This window comes from Arachis hypogaea, chromosome 2 (assembly GCF_003086295.3).
Source record: "Arachis hypogaea cultivar Tifrunner chromosome 2, arahy.Tifrunner.gnm2.J5K5, whole genome shotgun sequence".
Lineage (NCBI taxonomy): Eukaryota > Viridiplantae > Streptophyta > Magnoliopsida > Fabales > Fabaceae > Arachis > Arachis hypogaea.
In genome coordinates this window covers 98463370-98474323 of record NC_092037.1, presented here as the reverse complement: position 1 = coordinate 98474323, position 10954 = coordinate 98463370, and the positions used below count along the sequence as shown (strand labels likewise).

The window sequence follows — 10954 nt, the reverse complement described above, 5'->3', positions numbered from 1 at the left end:
CTTAAACTAAATTGAATCCAGCATCACTATGGTTTCAGACTCAGGCGCACTGTAAGTTAACTTGATACTATTTAATATCAATGAAGCATAAAGTTGAAATATAATGCCAAAGAATACAAAATTTCAGAGTATTACATATTTCTAGACAGAATGGTATGCTGCACTACTACACATCTCAAGACAGAAAATTGCACAACCAGCAATCCAATATTCAGTACTTTAGTGTATATGACAAGGCTCTAGGTTATACAAAATTAGGATGTCATGTTTGTATAAGCTACCAGATAGCTAGCTTCTGCAAGCACAAACATGAATATGATGAAGCTAATGATTCAGCTATGCAGTGTATTATGTTACTAACCACATGATTTCTTCCAAAATTCCCATAGTTTCTAAATGAAATAATATAAATCATTATACCCTTAAATATAACAAGGGATACTGTAAAAGTTTCCTGGGGGCTTTAACAGCATATCATTGCCAACAAAATTTCTCATCAAACTAAACCGAATACATTCTATAGTGAGAAAAAAATGACACAAAACAAGTGAGAAAAACCACCTCATACATAAATGAAAGAAGGCCAAAATTATCTCCTTCCTGCAATCTTCAACAAAGGAGATATTATACCCTGAATCTCTTGCAATGACTGCTGAATCTTTATCTCCTCCTCTATAGACCGTTTGAGATTTTGGATATGAGCCTTGAGAGCTTCAGAGCCTCTAATTTCATCGACTCTCATTTTGAGAACCTTCCTTGCCAACCCCATCAACAAGCCGGAATATCTAGGCACAGTGCAATACTTCCTCAAGAACACCAGCAACAACTCCAGCTTCTCTGCATCCAAATTCGAAACGCACACCATTAGCTTCTTCCTTGAAACTAGTTCCTCCATCACAGCCAAAACATTCCCGGGATTTTTCCCCTCCAATACTGAAACCAGAGCTTCCCCATGCCTAAAGTTCTTCAAAAGTTTATCGTGCTCGCCAAGCTTCTCCTTCTTCGGCCTCATAATCAAGTAATCGCCTTCGGAGGGTTTCTCACCTTGCCCCCTCTGAAAGTACCTAAAATGGGAGGGCCGGAAAACCTTCTTCTGAGTGTGCTCCAAAGGCCTAATCCTCCAAAACAAGCTCTTTTCACTAACCCTGCCTTCGATTTCCTCTTCCTTAATCTTCCTCTTCCCAACATATATGATCCCATTAGAGGTTCCAATAACCCTAGTTTTACAATCTGGTGAATAAGCAACAGATAAAAGTGGCGCAGGGAACCTCATTGAATGTGTAACCTTCATTGATGAATAATCAAACACTTTCATGTACCCATCTAACCCAACACTCAAAACCCTAAATTGATTCAATTCCTCATCAGAACCACTTCCAATTCTTCCAATACATAACGAAGTAACCGTTTTGTTGTGTCCTTCCATGGAACACACGAGCTTCCCACCGGAGATCAAGTCCCAAAATTTCACCGAATTCCCACCTGCGGTGGCAACCATCCCTCCCGCCGGCAAGAACACAACATCCTCCACCGGATTTCCATGATTCACCTCAATCGCCGGTTTCGAATCCCCAACCCTAACATCCCAAAGCTTCACCGTGTGATCATAGGAACCGGTGATAAAAGTATCGGCGTCCACCGGAGAGGAATCTCCGCAGCGGACGTAATCCCGGTGGCCGCGTAGCTCCATCACCGGGGAATCACCAGCGGCGACGTCCCACACCTTCACAAGTGCATCATCGCCGGCGGAGATAACTCGGAGACGTTGGAGTTTCGGATAGTGAACAAACCTGACCGGGCGTACGTGCGACCTGAGGCGGCGGAGGGCGGAGCGTGCGGCGGCAGATCCCCCGCCGACGTCAAAGACCTGGACGAGGCCGGAGAGGTCGCCGGCGGCTAGGAGGCGGCCGTCGGATCGAAACGAAAGGGAGCTGACGACGTCCTTGAAGGAGGTGATGGTGGTGGTTGGAGAATCGAGGGGGTCGTTTTGGGGTTTGTAGATTGAGACGGTGGCGGAGTGTGCAGCCGCGAAGGGGTGAGGAGAGGAAGGGGAGAAGGTGAGGGAAGGGACCGAGATGAGGTTTTGAATCTGAGTGTTCTTGAAGGAGGACCAGTACTTTGATTCTGGGGTTTGATTTTGGGTTCTGGGTTTGGGTTTTTGTTTAGGCTTGACGGGGAAGATTTTCGGTTGGGAAGAATGTAGTGGTTCCGCCATTGACGATGGAGCTTCGAAGCAGAGAGAGAAAGTGGAAGTGGAAGTGAAAGTGAAAGAGGTTTAGGGTTTAAGGGAAGTTGGGAACCAACAATGATATTCATCTATGCTGTCTTGTGTTTATATTAGGGTTGGAGTGTTACGGCGTCGTTTTTGCTAAAACAACTAAAATGAAAGAAAAACATACCAAAATTAAAATCCCTGTTTTTAGAGAAAAAAAAAAAAAGGCTAACAAATACATGTTAAACTTAATATTAACAAAAGGACTTTATATTTTTATTTTAATAAATACATAATAAATAATAAATTTATTAAGAATTTTACATATTTTTTGGAAAAAAATTTCAATTATTAACTTAATATTAATCACTTACGTTCCTCTCATTAGAGTATTAAACCATTGGTAGTGATCATAGCTTCAGGTCTAATTCGATTATTTCCTAATAATTGTTGTACTTCACAAAGTTACCATAATTTATTGAAAAAAGGGATGCACATCAACTCATTCATCTGGCATAATCAAATTATCAGGAAAGAAACATGGAAGTTGTGATGACACTATAGGGAAATAAATCAAGAAATGCAAAACTTACGAGAGCCTTGAACAAAATAAAAATGTTATAAACATTTTATATAAAAGAAGAATTATATATTCCTTGACATTTTTTATGATACAATATACACGCTGAGCAACTATATTCCCTCCCTAAGTCACATCCTAAGTTGAGGGTGGTAGAAGATTAGTTACTAACATCTCCTCCACTTTATACATGTCACATTCCTTACAAATTCAACACCTCCATAAAAAGATAAATTAAATCACCCATTTCACTAATTTGCTATCACAAAACTCTCCAACCTGTCTCAAAGCTATTTGTACACTGAAAACAAGAACTTCCTTACTTGCTGCAACTATTTCAGAAACAGTACAAAATATGTCTTTGTTCTTTCAACATTGGCGGATACAAAGAACACAACATTAGGGGGTGGCTAGCCTCAAATTCTGCTGAACTCCATGTCATGAACTATACATCATATGTATGCTAGCGAGCCGCGGTCAAGGTCTGGCTGTGGTCGACCACGTGTCGGAGTTGGTGGCCTCTGAATATTAAGTTCCTATTGTAACAAGAACAAAAAGAAGATAAACATTTAGAGACTTGATTTGAAACGTTTAAATATCATATGGATTTTGTTTTCAAACTTTCATACAATATATAATATAAAGACTTCGATACAAAATATAGAGACCTAATTGAAAATTGAGTGAATCTAAAAAATACTCCAAAGTAATTTAACCTTAAACAAACACGGTACACGAAAGCATGAAACTGCATTAAGGTCCTCACCTGCATCCATGTTTCATCCATGACACGCTCAGGAGATGTCTCTGGAGACTGAAGGGGTGGCGGTAGGGGGTGGATCAATTTTGGAACCACTACCAAGCCCCGGCCAACGACCAGTATGGCACCAGCATTGTTTGCCGTTCCTAAACAACACGTGCAGTGTGAGACTCAAATGCAAATACGGACAAAGGAGAGAACTGGTGGGGAATTACACTTACCACAATAGTTAGTTGCAGAAAAAAGCGTAATCAATTGTCCCTGTGCGAATCGTTCAAAGCCATCCATCACGCATTCATGGGCCCTTATAATTAGCTGTAGTTTGTTTTTCTTGCAGAACTCAGTTACACGGTCAGGCTGCACAAAATAAATATTCACCGGGTCAGTTGTGCCTTGTCGTTGATCAAACATGGAGACTTGTCTGTGGTTAACTAATATTCAATAACCAACTGCACATATAGTACGAAAGGTCTATGTTTGCAATGCATGATGAACAGCTACGTACCCCAAAAGTGACAAGGCCTGGTCCTCTGGCATTTGGTCTCAAACCCTCTACGCTATCATTTTCTGTAGGATCGGACCTACAAACATGTAAATGTTATAAAACAGGAATGAAAACACTTAAAAACTGTAAAAACCGCATGTTCAACCCAGCAAAACGAGAGAGAAGGAAAGCATACCACAGAAGGTCCATCAAAATAATAGATCCTGCATCCATTGTTATGGGCCTTTCAAGCTTCTCTATCTGTTCTACAGAATTGATAGACCTTCCAATGCCACCATGCATACAGATAATTTTCTTTTCAATAAGAGCTGCAAGTGGAAGATAGTTGAAAAGTTGATTGAACCTCGTCCATGCCCAGATTCCATCATTTTCCCCCTATAGGAACACTAGTTAGTTGTAGAATAATAGAATGTAGAGTTAAATCGAATTATCGAATCTAAGCACATTCCATCCGTACCATCCTTTCAATACACTCAATACGAAAACCAAATAGTGCATTTATGTCAGCAGCTTCATGGTTACCACGTATCAGGTGAACATTCTCAGGATACTCAATCTGCAGAATCACAAGGGAAGTACATGATCGGTTATAAAGATAAAAACAAAAATAATAATTAAAATACAACTACATATACACATATACACATTAATATAATTGAAGTAGCTTACCTTAAGCGCAAGCAGCAAGGTAATGGTTTCCAAGCTGTGCTGTCCTCTATCAACATAATCTCCCAAAAACAGGTAGTCAATATACCTGAAACATTATGAGTACCAAATTAAAAATAATAAATAAATGAATCATATGAAGCACATAGCAAGAGATCAATGTCGCCAATAAGTTCTAATTGAACCATTACCAAGAGTGAATGTGTTATTTACTTATAGCACCAGAGAGAACAGATGAACTTTGCTATTAAAGGAAATGTCACATAATTAACTTAAGGTGACTACTTATACAAAGACATCTTCATGTGAAGATGATAGCTAAAAATTATTAGATGTTTTGATATGTTAGACTAAACTGCTTAACATAACACATGTCAATCTCTTAGCTAAAAAATCTTCCAATGAAGATAGCCACCTTAATTTATTTACCCCAAATCGTCAATTCAATATTGTAATTCTCCACAAAACAGGTCACCTCAGATTATAGCTAATGGACATATTTCAAGTAAATCCTGATAAACCAAATTCATAGTATATGCCTCCAAAAACTGAATGTTAATGCTTATTATACAGCTCAGACAATTTCACATATTACATAATAGAACCCTGTATTACTAAGGGCTATGTTGTAGGTATACACTAGAGATCATGCATAGGAAGTTGTGGGTATTTTTGGAAGTAAATTACTGCTATATGAGGGAACCATGGGTACACAAAACTTCGAAAGGAATTAGGAGGGTAAAGGTCCCCTTTTGTCCAGGCCATATCCTTTATTTTCAATATCCATACTTGTATTATATATGGCCACATTAATATATATCAGTTTCAGTTTCATCTTTAAATATTATCAGGTTCACATTACTGCATTATGCTCTTGAATACCTAGAAACTGTGTTTTTCCAATTAATGCATGAGGGGATCACTAAAACCATTGGAAAATCACCAGAAGAGACATGATCTGATTGATAACCAATCTATACATAAGCAGTTTTGACACAAAAACACCGCTAATCTACCAATGAATAAATAGCAAACGTACGTGATGTCTCCCGCAGTTGAAGGAAATCCATATTCATCAAATAGTCGCATCAAATCACCAAACTGACCATGAAGATCACCAAATACTTTGATAGGAGCTTTTAACTGAAGAACAGTTGGTTCTTGCATAAATATTTGCTCGGCAGCATAGCATAATTCACCGACTTCATAAGAATCTAAGAAGAATCGTCTGTTTGCAGGTGCTTTCCAGTTGCGTGGCCTAAGCAAATTCGAAATTATCTGGCAGGAAAGAAATGATAATAAGTTATTGATTTAAACGTTTAGTGCAGTGACATGATAATTAAAAAGGTAGATATAAATATTGCAAAGCCAGTAACAAAAAGGAAACAAAAACATGCATCAAATAACACTTGCCTTTTTATGTAATCCCTGAGGGGATTTCTGCCTAGTGAATTTTTTGGTAGGATATGGTGTATCATTATTTACAGGAACCATGCGTCTGCTTTCATTTTCAAATTGATCCAGCGATAGCTGTCTCACCATTCCACCTAGGTTACCTACGGCCTCTTTAGCAACTACAACCTGTAATGAAATATATATGATTTCGCAGTCTTGAGAGGAATAATTGAGTTATAAACAAAGATCCAAAGCACATACCGCTCTGGGATGAAGGCGAACATCGCCTTCTGTATCACTGCCATCTGAAACTGTTTCTGCAGCTTGTGAGTTGTCATCTGATAGCGATGTTTCTTCAGCAGGACTATTTGATGCCTGCACAGCTTGCCAGACTGCATTCGCTACCTCAGCTTCTGCAGCTGATGCTTCCCTAAGTTTCTCCATGGAGTTTCTATCCATTCTGGTAATAATTAAATACATCAGTTATAAAATTGAAATATCATAAGCATGAGGTAGACATGTTAAGCTTGCAATAACAGGAAAAGTTATATACCCTAAGCCACCAGATGAGGGAACATCTGGCCCAGAATCTGAACTTGGTGTTGTTACGCTATAATTTACATTAGACTGGCCGAATTTGGGGCTTGAAATAGGTGAAGTTCTCTCAGATGTTAACACAGGAGAATTAGTGTCAGATTGAAAGGGTGAATTTTCTGCCACTAATAAATCATCTAGTAGTGAATCTGCAGAAAATAACATGGTTATATTAGAACATCATAACCAATATAACAAATTTTGTAATTTCTAAGACAATCAACTTATTGGGGGGAAAATCATAAGATTACTTAGGGCAAACGACAATGACCATTTCTCAATGAATCACTGTAAGATCTTAACTAGTTCTGAGTAGGACTTTCGATCTTTTTTGCCAAGAGGGTATTCAAGACTAGAGCTCTACACAACTGCCAATTATCCTTAAAGGGACAATGAGTCACCTTTATCCCATACATATACTAGATTATAGAATAGAAGCAAGGAGGAGTTGAGCTGCAACGCTATGACCCCGAGGGACGGGCATTCAACATATATCGGGGCCTCCCTTCTCGAATCTGGACACCACTCTTTGTTTTTTTTTTCCCCTTCTATCAATTAAGTATACAGACTTCTATCAAATGATCATTGTTTATTTAAGTCATTTAAATTTAGACCGGAAGAACTAAACAGCATATTAAGAGGGTAGATTTTCTTTATTGTGAAAAAGGTGGAAATCAATTCATGTTATCCTGACTGTTCTTCTAATAACCCAAGTGAATATGCCACGTTTAGTTTTCAACTTTGAATTGTGTAACATGAGTACTCACCTCCTCTAAGACCACCATAGATGTATATACGAACACCAACGGCCGCTGCTGCATGGCGACAACGACGCAAAAGATCCAAAGGAGGGTCATAATCATGACCTTTGTTTGGGCGTGACGAGGCCACAATGCCATTTCTATCCAACCAAACCCCAGCCGCTGTGTCGAGTACTGTCAAAACAAGTAAAGGAAGATTAAATATTAATGTGAATTGGCTAAAAAAGCATTTGAAGGAAGAAAAATGAAACAAAAAATATTGATAATAACATAGAAATACAGATTACCTGCAATGGCTGCTTCACCTTCTACAGCCCGTCCACCTTTGAGAACGCCTCCTGTAACGTGCAATCGTGCACCAACAAAAACCTAGAATGCAATGCCACAACCCATTAACAAAATGCTTTAAATGGAATGAATAAATTGGTTAACATAATCAACATTTGACACGATAATAAAATAAAATCATCATACCAGTTCTAAGCCATTGACCATATGTTCATAAAACACCTAAAAGACATCTAGAAATAGCATGGAATCTGGCATTAACTAGGAGAGAAATCCACTTAAAATATTTCTAGAACTTCGCAATGGCCCCTCTTCATTAATTATGAGAGTGCGGATTACTTCAAGATATAGATATAAAACTAATTAAAACATTATCGGGATCATAAATGTTTCATGCGCATTAATGTTAGCTATTAGATATAGATAAAGCTTGATTGCATTTAAGAAGGAAATCTCTTCCTCGGTGAAAGTGAGACCCACAATCTACTGAAGTTCCTTTTAGCCATTAGATCAAGATTTTAGTAAGGTCAATGCATTACTGACTGCTCGCACGTGCATAAATAAGAACATATATGGTCATAATTAATGTGTCAAATAACTTCATTATTTAAAAATAACAATGTTAAAGGCATCCCCATGATGACAAAAATCATTTTTCCCCATTACAGGAATATCTCACTTACCGCAGCATGTTGATACCTTGGTGAAGGGGAAACTCCAGGTGCGAGTGTCCATTCCCACTGGCCGTTCCTATGCATGAGCAGTCCATATGCATCTGCTAGTGGCTGCTCACATAAATACAATAAATGTATTCATATTTCACCGAATAATACTCAAGTAAGAGATTCATGAAGAAAACAATTTTACAAAGAGGCGTATCATTTTGCTCCCATAGAATCACTTATAACCTACTTGAGCACAGATTAGCACACACAGCTTCCTAAAAGCGACAAGAAACAATAACAAGATGAAAACGGCAACACAGATCATACCGCCCCAGAAGAGTCTCTTCCACCACAAAGCAAAAACATTCCATCTGAACGAGCACTAGCAGTAGCATACCTATAGATTGAGGTAGACAAATTTAAAACTGACATGCCTTCATGTACGTTGAGAAATAGAGAGTCAAAAAAGTATTAGACATGCTTACATTCTAGCAGAAGGTCTATCACCTTCTGGGTTCAGCTTCTGCCACATGTAAGGTTTTTGTGCCGTATCCAAAGCCCAAGCATCAGAAACAACTCTTTTCCCTATCGCATGGTTAAAAAAACAGAGAAACTATTTATTATATATTACATGACAATATCTGCCAACATAATTATTAAGAATGGAATGTAAACCAAAATCAAAACAATGCTTCAGTATCTCCCAAATTTTGATAAACCCGGAACCAACGTGTACTCCCCATATGCATGGCATTCTAAGTTGATATTATTATTCATGTTTCACTTCATCATTTCGCCTACTCAATGGTTTCAAGTAGAAAACTATTAATGCCTATCTTATTGAAAGTTTAAACCTCAATTATAAAAAGAAAATGCAGACAAAAAAGTTTAGCTACAAAATGGTGCCAAGCTTCCCTCACCATCATTTCCGCTGACAGTAACAAGATATCTCTGAGCAACCAAATCCATTACATGGCCATAGCGAGGCCCAGGTCCTTGCCCTTGTACAACAACTCTGCATTCAAGAATATCATAATTTTGCCAAGATCCCTAGAGCAACAGCAAAAAGGATAAAAATTTGTTTGATATCAACAAAGCTCACCTGTGCCATTTGAATTTATCATTGGTCATGTCAAGCACATAGAGATCATCAGTAGAATGCCCAGCAGGCCCTATGCCACCCTATACAAAACAAATAATAAAAAAATAATCAAACAGATCATTTCAACACTAAAACTTCATCAGAACCAAAACCAGTGACCACAGAAGCAATATCATTCACGCAATTACCTGAAAAACAACCATAGTACCAACGGCGGCAGCAGCATGAGCTGCCCGTGGAGATGGAGGCTCTCCGGCAGGTTTAAGACTGAAACACTCAAAACAACAACAAAAGTGGCAAAAGATCATAACTTGAGCTTCAAATTCAACTACCCAATATACTCAATTACTCATACACCCAAAATAAAAAGCCCCCAAATTATCCAAAACTTTAAACTTTTCAATAATTCAGAAAATAGGGTATTCAATTCATTCAACTCACCTGCTCCATTTTCTCGTTAGAACATCATACGAATGAACCGAATTGGTAACTCCAGCTAACCCTGCAAAAAAGAAATTCAAAAACACCCAAAATTAACCAAATTGAGCACCTCCTAGCTCAACGAATAAACTCAAATGAGGAAGCTTGTTACTGATTCCGGGAGCTGAGGAAGATCCTCCCTCGATGGCGGTGGCGCCGCCGAAAAGGATGAGCCTTGGTCCGTGAGATTTGGTGGCGGCGACGGCGGTGAGTGTGTGGCCGCATCGTGGCCCCGGCGCGTCTTCATCAGTGTCCCAAAACGTCTCTAATGGCCGATACGTAGGAGCAGGGTAGAGCCACGGTTTCGAACCCATCACAATTCCAAACAATTTTGAACGAAAATCCTCCGATTTACAACAAAGAAATGAAGAACAAAAACCCTAATTGGGCATTGACGGTGGCAAACACGGTGGCGCCGCCGATTACGGAGGGGGCCCGGACCAGCTCCGGACCCAATCAAAAACCTATATTGGGTCTCTCTTTTTCTTCGTTTTTTCTTTATTTTTTTCTTAAAAAATCATTCTTTTTATTTTTAATTTAATAGATCATTGGGGAAAAATGGAAATGGCGTTGGGAAGTTAAATAGGGAAGTGTTTGAAGTTAGAAACTTAGAATTCAGAGAAAAAAAAAGAAGGAAGAGGAGAAAGCTTTATGTGTGTGTCAGTGTATTTTAGGATTGAGATTTGAGAGTCTCAATTTCTTTTTGGGTGCCAAGTGGTTTCCCTTGAAGCATTGCATGAGAGAGAGAGAACCCTTTTGAAAAAGTAAGAAGATTTTTTATATTTTTATTAGTACTAAATTTTAAGACAGCTATGGTCCTAAAGTCAAAGGCCAAAATGGTCTTTTAAGGGTTGTCTTCACAACTTTTTTTTTTTTTGGGGGGGGGGATCTTAGGCGGCTGGCTAAATTGGATATTTTTCTTTTTGATTGTAAGTTTTTATGCACT

The 10954-nt window shown here is 38.6% G+C and overlaps 2 protein-coding genes across 2 annotated transcripts; both read right to left on the bottom strand.

Annotated features, from left to right (window-relative positions):
• Positions 1 to 52: 52 nt before the first annotated feature.
• Positions 53 to 2327, bottom strand: LOC112755444 (protein SLOW WALKER 1). The gene has a single exon (XM_025803541.3). It carries the CDS (start codon positions 2213 to 2215, stop codon positions 590 to 592), a length of 1626 nt encoding a protein of 541 aa, XP_025659326.1. The 5' UTR covers positions 2216 to 2327; the 3' UTR covers positions 53 to 589.
• A 485-nt stretch (positions 2328 to 2812) lies between these two features.
• Positions 2813 to 10827, bottom strand: LOC112755436 (serine/threonine-protein phosphatase BSL1). Its single transcript, XM_025803529.3, has 21 exons — positions 10121 to 10827; positions 9970 to 10030; positions 9717 to 9795; positions 9529 to 9608; positions 9347 to 9441; positions 8912 to 9011; positions 8754 to 8823; positions 8445 to 8546; positions 7761 to 7842; positions 7480 to 7647; positions 6672 to 6861; positions 6380 to 6578; positions 6137 to 6304; positions 5763 to 6001; positions 4727 to 4811; positions 4515 to 4613; positions 4233 to 4432; positions 4058 to 4133; positions 3774 to 3909; positions 3559 to 3698; positions 2813 to 3328 (listed from the first exon to the last, which is right to left on the bottom strand). Exons 1-21 carry the CDS (start codon positions 10320 to 10322, stop codon positions 3245 to 3247), a joined length of 2655 nt encoding a protein of 884 aa, XP_025659314.1. The 5' UTR covers positions 10323 to 10827; the 3' UTR covers positions 2813 to 3244.
• Positions 10828 to 10954: the final 127 nt, after the last annotated feature.